Raw genomic sequence first — 23,656 nt, forward strand, 5'->3', positions numbered from 1 at the left:
CTCAAAATGAAGCCAGTATGCAGCCAGTATTGGTCAGTGCATGCCAATTGCTCTTTTCCCCACACCAGTGCTTCTGCTTTTGGGTTCATTTCCCAAACCTGGAAGTTTCTCTAACTTTAATGAAGGATTGTAGGTATCCTAGTGAAGGAAGCCTGTGGAGACATGCTGCCTTCTTGGAAGAATGTACCAGGATGGCATCCTGATCCAACCTTATACCCCTCACCCCTCTAATGTGTTTCTCTCTCTCTTAAACACACACACACACACACATACACATGCACACATGTGTACATGCACACTGCACACATCAGATACCTATGCATTCTTTCATGAGGGCCTCCTAACTGGTTTCTCTTCTCCTATAAAATTCTTTGTACCTTTACTCCTCTTCCTTCCTTTACATCCTTCTCTGCTTTATTCCCACTCATCTCAGAGAAATCATTCTCCTTTTTAGCAGCTATTCATATGCATCCCTCCATTTCCTTTCCCTGGACTCTGTCTTTTGGTCCATTGACACTTAGCATCATTTAGGTAAATTGCTACAGTAGGTTCTTAGATAAGCTACCTACTGCTCCTGGGTCTTGTTTCAACACATTTTACTCACAATATCAGACTTTCCTTTTTGGCACATAACCTTGATCATGTCCGACCCCTGCCCAAGAATCATCTGTAGATCCCTATTTTTTACAGCAGGAAATCCAAGTCCCTTGGCCTGGCATTATGTGCCCTGAAGGCTGTGGTCCAAATCCATCCTGTGCAGCCTCATCTCCCAACCTTCTTCTACATTAACCCTACCCTCCAGCTGAACAGACCACTCACTGCACAAGAAGTCTCCTTAATAGTTTCTGTTACTCTCTCTTCCCCATACTTCAAGATCTAGTTCAAAATTCCACATCCTCTAGGAAACCACCCTTGACTTTTTCTCTAAGAATTCTTGTTTTCTCTTTAATTTGTCTTATAAAATTTTCACCTTTTTCTTTTGGCCTTTGACACCATTTAACCTGGTGTTGTTATCATGTTGCAGGTTTGCCTGTTTCCTCATCTATGAGGAACTTCAGGGTAGACTGTGTCCCCTACAATTATGAAGTGCCTTCCAAATAGGAGGCAAGAAAACTGCTGAGACCCAATGGAATCTGCATGACCTGTTCTTTTCTGCTTCAGAACATTCCCCTGGGCTCTGTGCTTCTGACTCTAGGGGCTCCCATTCCCACTGAGTCTAAACAGCTGTGTACTCTGCCTGGCAGGGGAAAATACCCTGCAATTTGGAGAAGCCATACTTTTCAAACTTCTTGACCAAATCCTCCACAAAGGAATAAATGTTCATCCAGTTGTTGTTCACACTTCCTGACCTGAAAATGAAGAAGACTTGAGTTAGAGGTATGAGGTTCATCCATTGTGTAGGCAGAATTTCTGCCTCCTCAGTTTCCAGTAGACCCTTTAGCAACTCCTTCCTCGCACTCCATGTGGTTGAAGGCTGCCACAAACCCTCAGCAATTTCAGTGGGTCATTCTGGTGGTGAATTCACAAGTTTTAAGTGTGGGAAGGGTGACCAATCAGACCTGTGTGCTTGGGAGTCAGGAACTTTTTAAGGGATGAGGAACTTCTGCTAACAAACCAGGATGGTTGTGCAGCTATCACATTGGAAGTGATGTAGGTTGCATTATTTGGAAAAGCCTCCAGTGATTTTGATATGACTCTGATGATCCCTTAATTTCCCTTGAGCATAAACCATTCCCAGGTGTCTGCTCCTCTCCTGTCCCTTGAGAGTGTGTGTTTGGGTGCGGGTCAGGGCTCTTTGGAACAATATTCCAACAAAAGTCTCTTAGTTAGTCTTGTCTACCATTCCTTCCACATCCTCTAGACTGCAACTAAATCTCTCAGCAAGTAGTGATGAAACTAAGAATAGATTCTTTAAACATTATCAAGATTATCTTTCATTGAGATGTATGCACCAGGCACTTCATGTTACATGAGTTCCAATTCCAGAACAACCCCATGATATCAGCATTATTTTCATTTTTCAGATAAGAAAGCTGAGGCTCTCACAAGTCATGGAATTTTCCACAATTTCCATAGCTGGTATGGAACTGAACCCATTTCTAGCCTTAAAATCCATGCTTTATACATTGCAGTGAGCAGATGGATGTGACACGGCTATGTCCAATAATTGTTGTTGTTGTTTGGTCTCTAAGACATGTCTGACTTATAATCTCATGAACTGTAGCCCACCAGGGCCCTCTGTCTGTGAAATTTCCCAGGCAAGAATACTGGAGTGAGTTGCCATTTCCTTCTCAAGGGCATCTTCCGGGGTCAAACCCAGGTCTCCTGCATTGATGGGTGGATTCCTTACCACTGAGCCCCAAGAAAGCCCATGTCCAAAAATTACTGAGTAGCAAACACCAGACTCTGACAACTGGCCCACAAAATAGACTTTCTATCAGAAGCGTCCATACTAAATTGCAAGACAAATCCTTTCTTAACTAATGGTAACACTTGAAACTAACATAATATTGTTTAAGTCAACTATACTTCAATTAGAAAGTAAAACTTTTGTACTCTATGTACTCAAATCACAAAAAGAGAACACATTAAAAGAATTATACACCACGTCCAAATGAGATTTACCTTGGAATGTGAGTATGGTTCAACATATGCAAATTAAAAAATGGGATACACAACATCAACAGATGAAAGCTAACAATCACAAGATCAATTCAATAGATTCAGGAAAAGCATTTGACATATTACAACAATATTTCATGATAAAAAAACCTCAAACAGATTTGAGTATAGAAGGAACATATCACAAAATAATTAAGGCCGTACACAATAAACCCACAGTTAACATTATACTCAATGGTGGAAAGTTGAAAGCTCTAAGATCAGGCCTGAGCCAAGGATTCCCACTTTTATCACTCTTCTGTTAGAGCTAATTGGCACAACAAAGAAGCAAAAGGCATTCAAATTGGAAAGGAAGAAGTATGCTTGTCATTATTTGCAAATTATTTGATTTTGTATATAAAGAATTCCAAATACTCAACCAAAGACCTGTTGGAACTAAACAATGAATTCAGTGAATTTTCAAGATATAAAAATCAACATACAGAAATCAGTTGCAGTTCCAGTAATGAAACATTGAAAGATAAATAAAGGAAACTATCCTATTGGGAATAACATAAAAAATAAGAAAACACCTAGGAATAAATTTAACTAAAGAAGTGAGAATCTGTGCAATAAAAACTATGTCACAAATAATTGAAAAGACACCCCATGTTTCTGCATTGAAAAAAAAAAATATTGTAAAAATGTTCATAGTACCAAAAGCCATATAGCTTCAATGCTATCCCTGTCAAAATTCCAATGCATTCATAACAATAGGAAAAAATAGTCCTAGAATTTGTGTGAAGCCACAAAAAACTCCAAATAACCAAAGCATTCCTGAGAAAGAAGAACAAATCTGGAGTCATCATACTTCCTGACTTCAAACTCTACTTCCTGATTTCAAAGCTATAGTGATTAAAACTATATAGTAATAGCATAAAAATAGACACACAGACAAATGGAACAGAATAGATAACCCAGAATTAATGCCACGTATAGTTAACAAATATTTGAACAAGGGAGCTAAGAGCACCTATGGGGAAAAGACAATATTTTTAACAAATGGTATTGAAAAAATAAAGCACATGCAGAAAAATGGAAATGAACCTGTATGTTACATGACTCCCGAAAACTAACTTCAAGTCATAAGACCTGATACCATGAAACTCCTAGAAGGAAATATAGAGAGAAACTCTTTGAAATTAATCTTACCAATAACTTTTGGGGGTATAACAACAAAATCACAAACAACAAAAGCAAAAATCAGCATCAAGCATAAAACTTTATCTTTCTGGCTCACCTCACTCTGTATAATGGGCTCCAGTTTCATCCATCTCATTAGAACTGATTCAAATGAATTCTTTTTAATGACTGAGTAATATTCCATGGTGTATATGTACCACAGCTTCCTTATCCATTCATCTGCTGATGGGCATCTAGGTTGCTTCCATGTCCTGGCTATTATAAACAGTGCTGCGATGAACATTGGGGTGCACGTGTCTCTTTCAGATCCGGATTCCTCAGTGTGTATGCCCAGAAGTGGTATTGCTGGGTCATATGGTAGTTCTATTTCCAGTTTTTTAAGAAATCTCCACACTGTTCTCCATAGCGGCTGTACTAGTTTGCATTCCCACCAACAGTGTAAGAGGGTTCCCTTTTCTCCACACCCTCTCCAGCATTTATTGCTTGTAGACTTTTGGATAGCAGCCATCCTGACTGGCGTGTAATGGTACCTCATTGTGGTTTTGATTTGCATTTCTCTGATAATGAGCGATGTGGAGCATCTTTTCATGTGTTTGTTAGCCATCTGTATGTCTTCTTTGGAGAAATGTCTGTTTAGTTCTTTGGCCCATTTTTTGATTGGGTCATTTATTTTTCTGGAATTGAGCTTCAGGAGTTGCTTGTATATTTTTGAGATTAATCCTTTTACAGTATACTAACACATATATACGGAATTTAGAAAGATGATAACGATGGCCCTATATGCAGGGCAGAAGAAGAGACACAGAAGTACAGAACAGACTTTTGAACTCTGTGGGAGAAGGGGAGGGTGGGATGTTTCGAAAGAACAGCATGTATATTATCTGTGGTGAAACAGACCACCAGCCCAGGTGGGAGGCATGAGTCAAGTGCTCGGGCCTGTTGGGCTGGGAAGATCCAGAGGAATTGGGTGGAGAGGGAGGTGGGAGGGGGGACCGGGATGGGGAATTCGTGTAACTCTATGGCTGATTCACATCAATGTATGACAAAACCCCCTGAAAAATAAAAAAAAATAATAATTAAAAAAAAAAAAAAAAGAAAAAAAAAAGCATAAAACTTCTGCAAAGCAAAAGTGACAACAACAAAAAAATGAAAAGGCAACCAATAGACTGGGACAAAATATTTACAATCACATATTGGATAAAGGGTTAATACCTAAAATATATAAAGGGCATATACAACTCAAATAAAAATACCCAAACAGTCTGATTAAAAAGTGGGTAGAGAAATAGATATTTTTTTCAAAGGAGACATCCAAATGGACAGCAAGTACATGAAAAGATGCTCTGTGTCACTAATTATCAAAGGAATGCAAATCAAAAACCACAATGAGATACATCTCTCACCTGTTAGAATGGCTATCATCAAGAAGACAAGAGATAACAAGCATTGGTGACAATGCACAGCAAAGGGAAACTGTTACAGTGTTGATGGGAATATAAATTGCTTTAGCCACTATGGAAATCAATATGGAGGTTCCTGGGAAAATTTAAAATAGAATCACCACACCACCCAGCAATCCCACTGCTGGGTGGGGAAGTGAATGGGGAATGAAAACAGAATATTGAAGGGACATACACAATTCTGTGTTTATTGCAGCATTATTCACAATAGCTAAGATAATAGAAACAACCTAAATGCCCATGAACAGATGAGTAGATAAAGAACACACTGTACATATATACAATGAAATATAATTCAGCCATAAGAAAGAAGGCTATCCTGCCATTTGTGTCAATAGTGATGGATCTTTTGCTAAGTAAGGTAAGTCAGACAGGGAAAGACAAATATTGTATGTTATCATTTATATGTGGAATCTAAAATAGCCAAACTCATCTAAACAGGGTAAAGTGGTGGTTACCAGGGTCTTGGGGGAGTAAGCAGTGCTGTTTAAGGGTATAAACTTGCAACTAGTTGGCAAATAAATCTCAGGTAGCTAATGCACAGTTTAGTGAACATACAAAAATATTTTATTATAATCATTAAATTTTCTAAGTGACTAGATCTTAATTATTCCCACCACAAAAAAGAAGTAATAATCATGTGATTTGATAAAGGTGCTATCTAAATATACTTGATATATGTCAACTATATTTGAATCAAAATAAGGATTTTTAAAAAGGAAGAAATAAAGAAAATCAGAAAAATTATATGTGTATATTGTATATGAAAATATTGATTTGTAACCATTAATGCCCATGTGGCCATAAAAAAAATATCTTTAATAGATACTGAACATATTTTCACACTGAAGAAGTAAAAAGGGAACCAAAACCTGTTACTTTAAAAAAAATCAACTAAACACAAACGAAGGCAGGAATGAAGAAAATTAGGGAGAAAAAAAGCTAAAAGACATACAGAAAACAAATAACAAAAGTCCTTCCCTATCAGTAATTACTTTAAATATGCATGGATTAAACTCTCCAATCAAAGCGCACAAATGGCCATAATAGATAAAAAAAGATGCAACCATATGACGACTACAAGAGACTCGCTTTTGATGTTAAGACACCAGGAGGTTAAAAAATGAAAGGATGAGAAGAGATACTTCAAACAAAGATAAATACAAAGAGAGCTGGGATGACTATTAGACTTTGCATAAATAATTGTTATGAAAGACAAGAAAGATGTTATATAATTAAGGGAGAGTTACTTCACTGAGAAGACAAAAAAATTACAAACGGATATGCACCAAATATCAGATAAGCAAAATTTAAGAAGCAAACAGATGTAAGGGAGATACAAACAGGTCTACAATAATAGTCAGAGACTTCAATACCTCAGTTTCAGTAATAGAACAATCAAACTATAAGAAAATAGAGAAATAAGGGAATAAAGGATGTGAACATCATCACAAGCCAATTGTACCTAACAGATATGTACAGAACACTCTTCTCCTAAACAGTGGAATACAGATTTTTCTCCAGGATGGATTATAAGACATTTCTTTAAAATTCTTTTTAAAAATATTCTTTTATTTATTTAATTTTTGGCTGTGCTAGGTCTTTGCTTCTGTGTGTGAGGGTTTTCTCTAGTTGCAGCAAGTTAAGTCAATAGCATAAAGTAATCTGGAAATTCACAAATATGTGGAAATTGTTAAATGATACCCTTTTAATCAGCAAATGGGTCACAGGAGAAATTTGAAAATAGGAGACAAATGAAAAAGGAACCATGACATACCAAAACATACAGTGAAAGTAGAGAGGGAAATTTGTAGTTGTAAACAGGTTCATTAAAAATGAAGAAAAATCTCAAATCTATAAACTAACTTTATAGCTTATGGAACTAGAAAAAGAAATGAAAACTAACCCAAACTAGCAGAAGGGAGGAAATAAAAAAGGTTATAAGAGATAGATAAAACATAGAATAGAAAAATAAATACCAGTGAAATAAAAAAAATTGGTATATTGAAAAGGTCAGCAAAATCTACATACCTTTATATCCACTGACCTAAAGAGGGGTGACTCAAATTACTGAAATAAGAAAATGAAGTGGGGCACTACTACTGATTTTATACAAATAAAAAAGATTTAAGAGAGCACTGAAATTAGTAAACCAACAAAATAGATAACCTAGATGAAATGAGTGAGTTCCAAGAAACACACTTAACTACCAAAACTGAATCATGAGTAAACAAAAGCTTGATTCAGTAAAGAATAATCTCCCAACAGAGAAAAGTCCAGGACCAGATGGTATCACAGGTTAATTCCACTGATCGTTTAAAGAAGAATTAACAGTAATCTTTCTCAAAATCTGTTAAAAAGTGGAAGAATAAGGAACACTTTCAAACTTATTTTATGAGGCTTGCATTACCCTGATACCAATGCTAGACAAACAATAGAAGAGTACAGACTAATATTTCATATGGATATAAATACAAAAATATTCAATTTAAAAAATCTAGCAGCATCTGAAAAGGTGGGATTTATTTCTATAATATAAAGAAGGTTCAACATACAAAAATTAAACAATGTAATTAATAAAATTAGTATATTGGAAAACTACATAATCATTTCAACTGAGGAAGAAGAATCACTTGATAAAATCTAAAATCCTTTCATAAAAACACTCAAATTGGGAACAGAGAAAAATTCTCTGAAAAACATGATAAAGGCTAATATATGAAAAACCTACAGCTAACACAACAATGGTGAAAGACCAAAAGCTTTTCCCCAAAGATCAAAAGTAGTACAAGGATGACCACTTTCATCACTTCTGTTAACATAAAATTGGAAGTTATAAGCAGAGCAACTAGTCAAGAAAGAGGAATAAAGGTATCCAAATTGGAAAAAAAAAGATATAGCATCTCTGTACTTGGATAACATAATCTTATATGTAAAAACCCCTGAAGATTTCACAAAAACATTTGATTTAATAAAGCAATTCAGTGAAGTTATAGGATACAAAATTGACATATAAAAATCAGTTATAAAAAAATCAGTTATATTTCTATATACTAATAATGTATAATGGAAATCTGCATTCAGATGGGTATATCTTTCCTTTTCTCCTTTGCCTTTTACTTCTGTTTTTTTCATAGCTATTTGTAAGGCCTCCTCAGACAACCATTTTGCCTTTTTGCATTTATTTCTCTTGGGGGTGGGTCTTGATCCCTGCCTTCTGTACAATGTCACAAACCTCTATCCATAGTTCTTCAGGCACTTTGTTTGATCTAATCCCTTGACTCTATTTCTCACTTCCACTGTACAAATGTGAGGGATTTGATTTGATTTAGGTCATACCTGAATGGTCTAGTGGGTTTCCCAACTTTCTTCAATTTAAGTCTGAATTTGGCAATAAGGAGTTCATGATCTGAGACACAGTCAGCTCCTGGTCTTGTTTTTGCTGATTGTATAGAGCTTCTTCATCTTTGGCTGCAAAGAATATAATCAATCTGATTTTGGTGTTGACCATCTGGTGATGTCCATGTGTAGAGTATTTTCTTGTGTTGGTGGAAGAGCGTGTTTGCTATAACCAGTGCGTTCTCTTAGCAAAACTCTATGAGCCTTTGCCCTGCATCATTCTGTACTCCAAGGCCAAATTTGCCTGCTACTCCAGGTATTTCTTGATTTCCTACTTTTGCATTCCAATCCCCTACAATGAAAAGGACATCTTTTTTGGGTGTTAGTTCTAGAAGGTCGTCTAGGGCTTCATAGAACTGTTCAACTTCAGCTTCTTCAGTATTACTGGTCAGGGCATAGACTTGGATTACTGTGATATAATGGTTTGCCTTGGAAACGGACAGAGATCATTCTGTTGTTTTTGAGATTGCATCCAAGTATTGCATTTCAGACTCTCTTGTTGACTATGATGGCTACTCCATTTCTTCTAAGGGATTCTTGCTCACAGTAATAGATATAATGGTCATCTGAGTTAAGTTCACCCATTCCAGGACATTTTAGCTCACTGATTCCTAAAATGTTAATGTTCACTCTTGCCATCTCCTACTTGACCACTTCTAATTTGCCTTGAGTCATTGACCTAACATTCCAGGTTCCTATGCAATATTTCTCTTTACAGTATTGGACTTCTATCACAGTCACATGCACAACTGGGTGTTGTTTTGCTTTGGCTTCCTCTCTTCATTCTTTCTGGAGTATTTCTCCAGATAGCTGTGAAAAGAAGAGAAGCAAAAGGCAAAGGAAAAAAGGAAAGATAAACCCATTTGGATGCAGAGTTCCAAAGAATAGCAAGGAGAGATAAGAAAGCCTTCCTCAGTGATCAATGCAAAGAGATAGAGGAAAACAATAAAATGGGAAAGACTAGAGATCTCTTCAAGAAAATTAGAGATACCAAAAGAACATTTCATGCAAAGATGGGCACAATAAAGGACAGAAATGGTATGGACCTAACAGAAGCAGAAGATATTAAGAAGAGGTGTAAGAATACACAGAAGAACTATACAAAGAAGATTTTCATGATCCAGATAACCATGATGGTATGATCACTCATCTAGAGCCAGACATTCTGGAGTGCAAAGTTGAGTGGGCCTTAGGAAGCATCACTACTAACAAAGCTAGTGGAGGTGATGGAATTCCAGTTGAGCTATTTCAAATCGCAAAAGATGATGCTGTGAAAGTGCTGCACTCAATATGCCAGCAAATTTGGAAAACTCAGCAGTGGCCACAGGACTGGCAAAGGTCAATTTTCATTCCAATCCCCCCAAAAGACAATGCCAAAGAATGCTCAAACTACCACACAATTGCATTCATGTCACACGCTAGCAAAGTAATGCTTAAAATTCTCCAACCCAGGCTTCAACAGTACATGAACCATGAACTTCCAGATGTTCAAGCTGGTTTTAGAAAAGTCAGAGGAAGCAGAGATCAAATTGCCAACATTTGTTGAATCATTGAAAAGGCAGGAGAAAAACGGCTACTTCTGCTTTATTGACTATGCCAAAGTCTTTGACTGTGCGGATCACAACAAACTGGAAAATTCTTCAAGAAATGGGAATACCAGACCACCTGTCCTGCCTCCTGAGAAATCTGTATGCAGGTCAGGAAGCAGCAGTTAGAACTGGACATGGAACAACAGACTGGTTCCAAATAGGAAAAGGAGTACATCAAGGCTGTATACTGTCACCCTGCTTACTTAACTTATATGCAGAGTACATCATGAGAAATGCTGGGCTGGAGGAAGCACAAGCTGGAATCAAGATTGTCGGGAGAAATATCAATAACCTCAGATATGCAGATGACACCACCCTCATGGCAGAAAGCGAAGAGGAACTAAAGAGCCTCTTGATGAAAGTGAAAGAAGAGAGTGAAAAAGTTGGCTTAAAAGTTCACATTCAGAAAACTAAGATCATGGCATCTGGTCCCATCACTTCATGGCAAATAGTTGGGGAAACAGTGGAAACAGTGACAGACTTTACTCTTTTTGGGCTCCAAAATCCCTACAGATGGTGACTGCAGCCATGAAATTAAAAGACACTTGCTCCTTGGAAGAAAAGTTATGACCAATCTACACAGCATATTAAAAAGTAGAGACATTAGTTTGCCAACAAAGGTTGGTTTAGTCAAAGCTATGGTTTTTCCAGTAGTCATGTATGGATGTGAGATTTGGACTATAAAGAAAACTGAGCGCCAAAGAATTGATGCTTTTGAACTGTGGTGTTGGAGAAGACTCTCATTGAGAGTCCCTTGGACTGCAAGGAGATCCAAGCAGTCCATCCTAAAGGAAATCAGTCCTGAATATTCAATGGAAGTACTGATGCTGAAGCTGAAACTGCAACACTTTGGCCACCTGATATGAAGAACTGACTCATTGGAAAAGACCCTGATGCTGGGAAAGATTGAAGGTGGGAGGAGAAGGGGATGACAGAGGATGAGATGGCTGGATGGCATTACCAAATCAATGGATATGAGTTTGAGTAAACTCTGGGAGTTGATGATGGACAGGGAGGCCTGGCATGCTGCAGTCCATGGGGTTGCAAAGAGTCGGACACGACTGAGTGACTGAACTGAACTGAATAATGTATATTAGATATTATAGTATATAGAAACTGTTTCAAAATTAGGAAAGGAGTATGTCAAGGCTATATATTGTCATCCTGCATATTTAACTTCTATGCAGAGAACATCATGAGAAACGCCAGGCTGGAAGAAGCATTGGCCACCTGCTGTGAAGAACTGACTCACTAGAAAAGACCCTGTTGCTGGGAAAGACTGAGGGCAGGAGGAGAACAGGATGACAGAGGATGAGATGGTTGGATGGCATCACTGACTCGATGGACATGAGTTTGAGCAAGCTCCAGGAGTTCGTGATGTACAGGGAAGCCTGGCGTGCTGCAGTCTATGAGGTTGCGAAGAGTCGGCCACTACTTAGTGACTGAATAACGATACTAATAATGAACATTCTAAGAAGGAAATTAAGAGAACAGTTTTATTTACATTATCAAACAGAATAAAATCCTTAAGAATTAATTTAATCAATGAGACAAAGTGAAGTGAAGTGAGGGATTCCCTGGTGGCTCAGATGGTAAAGCGTATGCTCGCAGTGCGGAAGACCTGGGTTTGATCCCTGGGTTGTGAAGATCCCCTGGAGAAGGAAACGACAATCCACTCCAGTGAAATTCTGTAAATATGTAAATAATTGGAAAAATATGATAAGGAAAATCATAGTTTTTTTTCTATGGTAAGACAATCAAGCTAAGCCAAAACTAAAACATGCAGTACATGCCCCCATTTGTGATGGACTGCTCCCAAATACGCATTGTGCCCTAACCATATCCCCTCAAGACAGGAGGATATAATCAACCTTTGAGGATAATGGTCCCTTTCTTCTGATGACAGTATTGTAAGTTTTAAGATAAATTCTTTTTTTCTCATCCTGGCAGGGGATCATTGACCTAAAAGCTTATTCTTTATATGCATACCTGGCTAAAATCTCTGATGAACTTCACATATAATGTTAACCTGTCAGTGTGGTATATGATTCTTTGTCTCAAAAATATATAAAACTGCATTTCTAGCTCCTGGCAAGTGGAACAGTTCTCAGAGATTGAGACTCTGTCTCTTTGGTTATAATCCTCTGTTTGGCTTAAATAAAATTCTCTGCTTTTTCTTCTTTGCTTAATTGTTAATTGACTTTTCATCAGCAAACATTACATATTCATGGATTAACAGCCTTAATATTGTTAAATTGGCAATACTGGCTAAGGGTATCTACAAATTCAATGCAGTACACATCAAAGTCTCAACAACAGTTTGTTTTTTTTTTTGTAGAAATTGAACAATCCACCCCAAAGTTCTTATGGGATCTCAGGAAACTCAAATAGCTATAAGCAAAACATTGAATAAGAACAAAGTTGGTAGATTCACATTTGCTGGTTTCAAAATTTATTACAAAACCACAATAATCAAAACAGTGTGACTCTGGTGTAAGGACAGACATATAGAAAAATGGAATAAAATGGAGAGCCCAGAAATAAACCTTCTTAAATATGTTTAATTGATTTTCTTTTACAAGGATACCAAGACCATCCAAAATGAGAAATGACAGTATTTTAAACAAATGATGTTAAGAAAACAGAATGTCTACATGCAAAAGAATGCAGTTATATTCTTACCTTATACCTACATGATATATACAAAGTTAATTCAAAATGTATCAGAGACCTAAAAGTAAAGGCTAAAACTAATAAACTTATAAGAAAACATAGGGGAAAAGCTTCACGATATTGGATTTGGTAATGGCTTTTAGACATGACACCAAATACACAGGCAACAAAAGAAAAACAGCAGATAAATCAAACTTCATCAGAAGTAAAAACTTTGTGCAAAAGATACCATAAAAAATGAAAAGATAACCTACAGAATGAAAGAGCAGTTGCAAACCATATATCTGATGAGAAACTGATATCCAGAATGCATAAGAACTCCTACAATTCAACAACCCAGACCAAACAACCCAATTACAAAGTGGGTAATGGACTTAAATATACATTTCTACAAAGAAGATATACAAATGGACATTAAGCACATAAAAAGATTCTCAACATCAATAGACAGTAGGGAAATGTAATCCAAAACCACAGCAATGGCTATTATCAAAACCAAAACAAAATAAAACAAACAAACAAACAAAACTTGGAAAGTAATGTCTCAGAGAGAATGTAGAGAAACCAAAACTCTTGTACACTGCTTGTGTGAATATAAAATAGTGCAGCCACTGTGGCAGTGTGGCATAGTTAACATAGTTAAACACAGAATCAAAAGCATTGAATGATTCAGTAATTCCACTCCTAGTTATATGCCTCAAAGAAGTGAAAGCAGGGACTCAAACAGATACATGTACACAAATGTTTGCAGCACTATTCACAATAGCTCCAAAATGGAAACAATCCAAGTGCTTCAGTTCAGTTCAGTTCAATTCAGTCGCTCAGTGGTGTCTGACCCTTTGAGACCCCGTGAATCACAGCACTCCAGGCCTCCCGGAGATCACCCAAACCCATGTCCATTGAGTTGGTGATGCCATCCAACCATCTCATCCTCTATCATCCCCTTTTCCTCTTGCCCTCAACCTTTCCCAGCATCAGGGTCTTTTTAAATGAGTCAGTTCTTTGCATCAGGTGGCCAAAGTATTGGAGTTTCAGCTTCAACATCAGTCCTACCAATGAACACCTAGGACTGATCTCCTTTAGGATGGACTGGCTGGATCTCCTTGCAGTCCAAGGGACTCTCAAGAGTCTTCTCCAACACCACTGTTCAAAAGCATCAATTCTTTGGCGCTCAGTTTTCTTCACAGTCCAACTCTCACATCCACACATGACCACTGGAAAAACCATAGCCTTGACTAGACAGAGCTTTGTTGACTAAGTAATGTCTCTGCTTTTCAATATGCTGTCTAGAGTGCTTATCAACAGATAAAAGGATAAAGGAAATGTGGTATATACATTAGATGGAATATTATTCAGCCATAAAAAGAATGAAAGTTTGATACATGTTGCAACAGGGATGAACTTTGAAAAGCATTTTGCTAGGTGAAATAAGTCAGACACATAAGGCCAACTAGTGTATGATTCCATTTGCATGGGGTACCTAGATTAGGTAAATTCACAGATACAGAGAATAGGATTGAGGTTACTACAGTTGGGAGAGATGAATGGGAGTTACTGTTTATTAGGTACAGGTTCAATGTCCTCTGCTGACCAAAGCACATAATCCATATGTGCTCACCAAGGGTTGCTCACCAAGGGATGAAAGATCCAGAGAACCTGGGAAGTGTCTGAGGAGGTGTCTGACCTGCACCCCACTTCCCTACAAAGGGCACATGGGAGAGAGTGAGCCAGGGAGTCAGGGCTGGATCAGGGGCCCCTACAGTGCAGGAGAGTTCCCAGGGTGTGTGACTCTGCCTTTCTAGGCAGTACATTTTATGCTCATCCTCCACGACTTCATCTGACACATGATAGGAAAACCATATAAACTCCCATTCATCCTTATCACAACCTGGTGAGGTAGGTATGAAGATCCCATTGTACAGATGGGGATGCTGAGGCAGAGAGAGGAGGCAATTTGCCCAAGCTGCATGCAGTCAGTGGAATCTGCCTGACTGCAAAGCTGGGGCTGCCTCCTCAGTGGTCATTATTCCCCTCTCAGTGGTCATTATTCCCTTCTCCCCAAGAGTATCAGGAAGCATCCACAGGAGGAAGCCTGTTCTCATACTCTGGGAAAATCTTGTCAAACTTATTTTCTTCAGCTAGAATGAATGAGCACAATTTCCGAGGAGTGATGTTCTTCCCCTGGGGCTGAAGGAGTATACTGTGCTTTCAGAGAAGGCTGCCCAGGCCTCCATGGCTAGCAGTAAGCTTACTCCTCCCTGATGGCCTAGCACTGAGAAGTGGGTACTAAGGGCCCTTTCTTGGACACCCCCACACCCCCTTCCCATTTGCAAAATCCAGTAGGATTCAGTCCTGGCCAGCCTTAAAGGCAAGTGTCATGGCTGACAGTAAAGGGGAGGGTCTGAGGAGCAGCTTCAATACTGGAGCCTGAGTGCAGGTAGAGGGGACTTAAGTTGCTTCTCTTCCTCTCCTGCCTTCCCAGCCTCTTGGGAAGACCCGTACCCTTCACATTGAATTATGTAACTACACCAGCTATGGTCAGAGGGACCTGTGCTGCTCCAGCCTTTAAGAAGCTAAAGGAGGCAAAAGGTAGGGGAGGAAGTGAGAGGGGTGGAAAGTGGGGACAACCTGGTTTAAGCAGTCATTTCTCTGGTGCTTCTTTTAGTCCTCCTACCTTACACCTTCCTTGGAAGAGAAGAAAGGGGAACATCCCCTCACTGCTTAATGCTTTGCGGCAAACTAACTTTGATTGACATTGAGTAAACCATTTAGTACTCTCAACCTGTTTCATAACCTTAAGATAGAGAAATAGAACATCGTCCCACAAGCTGTTGGGCGTTTTAGTGTTCAGCACATCTTGGAACCTATTAAGTGTCCAATTATTATTATTTCATGTGACCCACCCGTGTCCAGAGCCCTTCCCCATCCATCTTGGGGTTCTGTTGTGCCCACACTGGGCTTGACTGCAGAGAGCAGGGGTGTGGTCAGGGGCACTGAAACAGAATGGCAGCTGAGAGGACCCTTTGGACTCACTGCCACTATCTGGAAAGATGACCCAAAGAGGCTGTCATCCCCCTACAATGTCCAACTCCAAAGCCCCAAAGGGGCTACCACACCCTGGGCAATCAGACAAGACGTGCCCCAGGGTGTCTTAGCAGTCCCTCCACTGTACTGTGAGGAGGAAACATCTCTTTTCATCTCTGCTGCCTTTGCTTAGAAGCTGGTGAGCTGGGTCACCCATCCCCTCAATCATCAGTCTCCATGGAGAATAAGAAGAATCAGAGGAAGTACAACCTGGGATGCTAGAATGAGGGCAACACCAGAAGTCTGAGTCCTGTCACCCCCACCAGCCGCTGGACTACTTCACCCAATCTCTGGGAGCTTGCACTACTTTCCAGAAGGCTGAATATGTAAATACTTTCCCTGTTTTATATTCCAGGATTGCTTTGAGGATGACAGATGTACAGTAAAAGATTTTAGGGACCATAAAGTACTTTCCTTGGTACTGGTAGTCATACCATTGTTAATACTAAATAAATAAAATTTATCCTCAGCCCCATAGAGGAGATGAAAATGGAACCAAGGCAGTCTCTCCAGTCTGAGGATCCACCCTTTGATTTCCTTCCTTGAGGGTCAGAAGGTACTTAATGAGAGGCCCAGGTTTCCCAAGGACACACGCAGACAGACCAAACTGTTCAAAAAGTGCACACAAACTGTAATGTGGGTCTCTAAATTGCTCAAAGAAAGAAGCAAAACATTTAGAACCAGCAAAGCAAAGAGCTTTCTAAGCACTGACACTCTGAGAATGCCTAACAGATGACACAGCAATCTCTCTGGGTCCCAGTAAAACAGAGGTTATTTGGTTAAAAACAAAACAAAAACACAAAGACAACCCCAAACCCTAAGTGATCTCCCACATGCTGAGAAGACAGCTCTTAGTAATCACTTATCCCTCCAGCTGTTTAAGGGGCATGAAGGTCACAGATCCAGGCCAAGCTGAGAGTCATCCAGAAGCCTATGGTGGCCTTTTTATGTCCCAAAGAAAAAGTCCCAGGAGACAAAAGCCTAGGGCATTCCTTCTGATTCAGGACAAGGAGGCCACAGAAGTCTGTTACTTGCGTCTGATCAAGGCTACTCTGCCCTTTCCCCTCAGAGAAGCTGGCATCAATTTAAGGCAAATCCTGCCCATATTGACATCCGAGACAGCACCACCCAGTGGCATTGGCAAGGGCAGGAGGGCCACTCACATGTCCAAGATGAAGTAGAGATCAAATGAGCTCTGGCAGGAATTCTTGTCTTCTCCTGACCGGCTCTTCTGGTGCCAGGTGCGGGGGCCCTGGAGGTGCTGGAAGCTTTCCGAGTTCTGGATGAGGTGGCGATAGAGCTTCCCCCAGTCCAAACCAAGGTGGTGGAGGTCTTTCCAGCCTGGACCACTGTGCTGGAAGCTCCCCAAGCTCAGCAGCGGAAGTGGCAACACCAGTAGCAGGAAGAGCGTGGGCCCCGGCATGCCAGGCCTCCAGCTCTCCATTTATTTCAGCTGCCCCTGCAGCCTCACTGGATGCTGGCAACTCAAGGCCACCTCAGATGGCAGCCTCTGCCACCTCTCTGTGTTCCTAGGGCCTTTGGCCCCTCCAACCCTTTCACAAAAGTGCCGTGTGAGCCTTGTCTGGTACCTGCCCTGAGGGCGAAGAGGTGAAGATGACTGGCTTTGGGGGATGGCCCTTCCCCCGCCCCAGGGGGCAGAATTCCCTGTGAGGACCCTTATGAGGGACAGGAAGGTTGGCATGGTGACTTTGTGACCTGCGGCTCTGCTCAGCGTCCTGCCTGTGGACAATCCCAGGGGGGAGTCAGGGGATCTTTGGAGGGGCAGTAAGATGAGGCCTCCATTTGTCCCTTATCCTAAATCCTCTCTAGGAGCCATGAAAATCCTGGAGCTATCCTGCCTTTTTTATCCTGTCTTGTCCTGAAAGAGGGCAGAGCAGAGGTGGCTTAGATAAAGACATCACCATCATGGTGCCGTCTAGGAACTGGGAATGTTACAGTGGTCATTCATGTGACCCAGCAGATGGAACGATATAGAAGGGAAATAAATTAAATTCCTGCAAAGATGTCAAAGTCCCTTGTAAATAAGGGACATGCCAATTATCCATTTTGTATAAAAACCACCCCAAGCTGAATGATAAAACAAAAACTATTTTGTTATGCTCACAGTTCTGTGGATCAGAAATTCAGAAAGGCTGAGTGAGGATGGCTTGTCTCTGCTCCATGGAAAAACATGCAAAAATTGTAATGGAGTGGGGTTGGGTTCACAGCCATTAGTGTGTGACCATTAGTATGAGATGGTTAGAATGAGACCCTTAGTCAGCTGCCCAGAGACCTTTAAGACAGAGAGTTTGGTGAGAAGTGGGTCGTGGCCCTCCAGGCTCTCTGGTCTCAGGCCAGTAAGTGAGCTGGGGGCCTGGCAATGGGCTGAGAGCTGTGTGCTGCAGACTTCCTGAGACCTCATCACGCCTACTGACCAGACCCAGGCTTCGAAGCAGCGGCCGACCCCTCCTGCATCCCACCTCCGTGACCTAGTAGTGATGGCAACAGTATCCATGGGTCGCAGTCCCCCATTTTGGGTGGCCTGATGAGCCTGAGGGCCAGCAGGGTCCTGGGTTCCTGGCTCCCTCAATGATGACAGCTGATCAGGGTCTAGAGACCTGGTTCTGAGGGCATCACTAGCTGAGAATCTGCTTCCTCAGCCAGACCTGGACCCTGGTGGGAGGATCCAGACTGGGTGCTAGATGAATATCCTGGGCAGGGTAACAAGCCCAGGCACAGACACCTTCCTCTTAGCCAGGGCTTGGACCTCAGAGGATGAAAATTGAGTCTTGCGAACTTTAACAAGTAAAATGAGGGGTAATGATGTCGCTTTGCTTATGGGATTCATTAAGTGTTACAAGTGAGAAGGAGGCAAAGAGGCAGAATTAAAAGCCTCCCCTCCCCTTTCTTGTCAGAATGGAGAATGACATTTATTTTGGTGAATCTTATAGTCTTGTGACCTAACTGTGGCCTGACCTTAGGAACAAAAGATCAGACACCAAGAAGTTTGCAACAACTAACTGCACTCCTGCCTCACCTTTTCTATCAAAGGATTTTTGCTGAAAGCTTTCGAGGAGTTTGAGTTTTTTAAGGCATGAGTCACCTGTCTCCTTGCAAAAAACATTTCTTTTGCTCTAAACTCTGGCATTTAGGTATTGTTTGGTTTCACTGTGTCTAAGGCAGGGAGACTTGTTTAGATAACAAAACCATTCACTCAAGTAAATTTTAGAAGTAGAACATGTCTTCCTTCTCCCACAAACCCTCTAATCTTTTATTACAATAACTGCAAATATTTTGAGGGATTTGAATCTGCGGTCTGTACTCCTATCAGTGAAGAAAGCAATGTCTTCATTTATTTGGGCTGTTTTTAGTACCCTCCCTATAAATTTCTCTATGAATGTTTTGACCATTTTTGTCAAGTGCCTTCCTGATATATACTATATTTTTGAAACTATTGGAATGGCATTTTTAATATAGAGTTTTTAAACTATTGCTATCCTGAAGAAATTTGCTTATTTACTGCTATACTCATTCATTTTTTTTTAGTTTGACCTCCTTTTATTTCACCCCATTTATGTTAAAAAACAGAGTCATTTTTGTATAATTTTTCCATATTTTAAATTTGATTGTTTCATTATAGCCTCATAATAACTTTTTATTCTATCATAAATTTCCTATAAGCTAGTGGTTAGAGTGTGAAGCTTGGTGAGATTCAGGTTAACTGTTGTTGTTGATTTTATTCCTTTTGCATCACACCAGGAGACACATGATACTTGATATTATATTTTTACTGATACTGAGATTGGTCAATGGGATAAAGTTTTCCTGTCTGTTCCCACAATTAAATTTCTCTCAACAATGTTTTAACTCATGGTTAAATCCCCCAATAACATTTCAGCTAATGGCTTAAGTGTTTCCTGATGATAAGTATTTATTTCATTAAGGGTTTCAAAATGGTGACTTCTTTTTAAAAAAATTTAATTGGAGTATAGCTGATTTAAAATGTTGTGTTAGTTTCAGATGCACAACAAAGTGTATCAGCTATACATGTATATATATCCACTCATTTTTTAAGATTCTTTTTCCATATAGAGTATTATAGAGTATGCAGTAGAGTTCCTTGTGCTATACAGCAGGTAAAATGGTGATTTATAATTTTATTATTCATTTTGTATTTATTAGTTGAAATTCTTTTCCCCCCAGTTTTATTGAGATGTAATTAACATATACATTATAAATGTTTAAAATATGTAGCATTGTAGTTTGACTTACATATATTGTGAAATGTTTACTATAGTAAGGTTAGTTAACATACATCATCTCATCCAGATACAAAAAATAGAAAAAGAAAGAATATTTTTTCCTATGAAAAGAATTCTTAGGATCTATTGTCTTAACAAATTTCAAATATACCATATAGTAGTGTTAACTGTGGTTATCATGTTATAAATTACATCCCAAGTACTATTTTATCTTATAACTGAAAGTTTGCACCTTTTAAACACCTTCTTTCAATTCCTCCCCTACCAACTCCTCCCTTACAGTAACCACAAATATAATCTCTTTTTATGAGGTTTTATTTTTCTTAGGATCCCACACACAAGTGAGATCACACAATATTTATCTTTTTGTTTTTTTTATTTCACTTAGCAAAATGCTATCAAGTTTTACTATACCTTTGTAGTATAGTCCAAAGTCAGAGAACATGACCCTTTCAGCTCTATTCTTTCTCAAGGTTGTTTTGGCTAGTTAGGATCTTTTATGCTTCCAAGAGTTTTTAAATTACTTTTTCTTGTTCTTTGAAAAATGCTATTGGTATTTGATAACTATTGCACTGAGTCTATAGATTTCCTTGGGCAGTATGATAATTTTCATAGGATTAATTCCTCTAATGGGCTTCCCAGATGGTGCTAATATAAAGAACCTGCTTGACAATGCAAGAGATGTGAGAGATGCCAGTTCGATCCCTGGGTCTGGAAGATTCTCTGGAGGAGGGCATGGCAACCCACTCCAGTATTCTTGCCTAGAGAATCCAATGGACAGAGGAGCCTGCCAGGCAAACTAGGGTCCATAGGGTTGCAAAGAGTTGGATATGACTGAAGCGACTTAGCATACATGCATGCAATTCCTCCAATTTATGAATGCAATGCGTCTTTCTATTTGTATTACCTTCAGTTTCTTTCATCAGTGTCTTATACTTTTCTGAGTACAGGTCTTTCACCTCCATAGGCAGGTGTATTTCTAGGTATTTTATTCTTTTTTATGCAATTATAATGGGATTATTTCCTTAATTTCTCTTGTAGTTTGCTGTTAGTATGTAGAAATGCAACATTCTGTGTTTTTATATCCTGCAACTTTACTGATTTCATTGATGATGGACTCTACTAGTGTTTGGTGGCAACTTTAGGATCTCTATGTACAGTATAGAATCATCTGCCAACAGTGACAATTTTTCTTCCTTTCCAACTTGAATTCCTTTTATTTCTTTTTCTTATATGACTGCTGTGGCTAGGATTTCCAATAATATGGTGAATAAAAGTGGTTAGAATGGGCATCTTGGTCTTGCTGCTGATCTTAGAGGAAATGCTTTCAGCTTTTCACCATGGAATATGATGTTAGTTGTGGGATTATTAGACAGTTCACAGATCTCCATTTCTTTAGGGTCAGTTATCAGAGCTTTATTCACTTCCTTGTGTCATGTCATGTTTTCCTGATCTCTGTGATCCCTGATTTGCTCTATGGATATGTGCACATTTGAGTAAGATATCTCCTCTTTCCTGCTCAGACTCTGGTTCCGGCTAATGCTTTAGTCTCATGTTGTGTTCTGGGATTCTCACAATAGACTCTTGCCTATGAGTAGTCCTGAAGCACATTAGTGTCAAAGGAAAACTTGGTTAGGTATTCAAAGTCTATAGGGAAATGAAAGATTGTGAGGTCTGGCTCTTCCAGCAGAGGAGTAGATTTGAAAGACTGGGAAGGTATGAATCAAGGGTTTCCTTTATGAGAAATATTAAGGGTATAAGAAGGGAACTAGCATTTCTGCAGGAGTTAGTAGGTGCCAAGACATTTTCTGATGGCATATTTGGGAGGCTATGTGGGTGATGGACCTGGAATGTGAACCCATGTATGGTCAGCAGCCTCCTTAGAGAATGATCATGTGTGTCAATCCCATACCCTGCTGTCCAGAGCTAAAAAGGCCAGTCAGGTAGTCCTCTATCTCTGACTCTCCTGACTTCACAAGACACTTCTTACATCTCTGAATTCATCATCCTCTTTTCTCTCAGGGCACAAAGGGATGACATTAACTACCGAGCACCTGAATCTTTACCAGGGACTTGGCCCTGTGCTGAATACATTGCAGCAGTTATTGTCATCCTCAAGGCATCCTGTAGAGGAGATACCATTATCTCCATCTTTTCAAAGAAGGGTTCAAAGCACAGGGAAATTATGTAACTTGGCCAAAAGATTAAGTAGCAGCCAGTGAGTGGTGGAGGCAGGATTGTATTCATACTTCGAAGATATTTTGGGCTATTTTCAAAGAGCAGAAATTTGACTAAAATTGCATACATTCTAGCCCTTGGTAACAGATGAAGAACTGACTGTGGGGAATTGGACTGATCATGTCTACATTCACAGGATACCAGGGTGCTTTGTCCTGGCAGGACCAATATAGATAGATACTTCTCATACAGTGGAGTAGTATGAAAAGTTGCTCACCAAATAAACTGTCTTGCTGATCAGCAACAAATTCCAACTCCTTTTGACTGTAAACCAAAACACAATATATATGTCCATTACAGTACACAAAGAGCTCTTAACAATGTTGGGTTTTGGTGCTTAGATGTTGGGTTATGGAGGTGGGAGTGACATACTACTTCTGCAAAGCTTCCGGGCAGTGGGAGGGATTAGCGGTAGCATCCTGGAGGGTGGCTGAGGGCATATGGGTGGGGGATATTGATGATCTGAGCAGTTGATATTGAGGGGGAAGCACTCCTGGCTGGGTTGAAGGCAGATGTTTGATCCGCAGAGCATTTGCGCACAGTGGGGATTCACTAAGGTGAAGTTGATGCACCTTCCCTGTAGAGAAAAGAGAAGAGGAGAGGAGAGGTCACTGAGAAGCTACTTGAATTAGATACAGAAGGCTGTGGTTTCCTTGGCTTAAGGGGAGCAGACTCAGGCCCCATCGGTATCTCCAGGGCAGACTTTCTTGATGCCCTTCCTTTCCCTAGGTGCTAGCCTCCAGTCTGCACTCCTGTTTCTAGACTGTTCAAGAATTGTTGTTCTGACTCTCATCTTCCTTTGCTCTGGTGTTGAGCTTGTCAGATGCTTTCTGGCCTGGGAGCCTGTGCGGTAAGGACAAGGGCTGATGGCCACTGTAGCCCCAATAAGGTCCAGGTGCTCTTGGTAAGTGTATGCCAAAGGGATGAATCCTCACCACAACCCTCAGGTTGGGCTCTGGGCCCACAGAGCAAGCGCAGGTAGGGGCACCCTCAGATGGGTGATGGGCTATGGAAACACTTGGGCCCCTAGGTTTGGGTAAACATTGATACAGATCTTTTGGGCCAGTGTAATCTGTCTGTAGCAAGCAACTGCTCCTGGCTTTACTGTCATTTCCTCCTTGTCTCCAGCTCCTGCCCAGTGGAAGAC

The 23,656-nt window shown here is 39.9% G+C and overlaps 1 protein-coding gene across 1 annotated transcript in view; it reads right to left on the minus strand.

Annotated features, from left to right (window-relative positions):
* ANTXRL (ANTXR like) overlaps positions 1–17,432 on the minus strand; it is a 36,237-nt gene extending 18,805 nt beyond the window's left edge. The window contains exons 1-2 of the mRNA XM_065919208.1: positions 17,173–17,432; positions 1,278–1,349 (exon numbers count right to left, since the gene is read on the minus strand). Of these exons, the coding sequence (XP_065775280.1) occupies positions 1,278–1,349; positions 17,173–17,432 (332 nt within the window). The remainder of the gene's footprint in view (positions 1–1,277; positions 1,350–17,172) is intronic.
* Positions 17,433–23,656: the final 6,224 nt, after the last annotated feature.

This window comes from Muntiacus reevesi, chromosome 2 (genome assembly GCF_963930625.1).
Source record: "Muntiacus reevesi chromosome 2, mMunRee1.1, whole genome shotgun sequence".
NCBI classification, from domain to species: domain Eukaryota; kingdom Metazoa; phylum Chordata; class Mammalia; order Artiodactyla; family Cervidae; genus Muntiacus; species Muntiacus reevesi.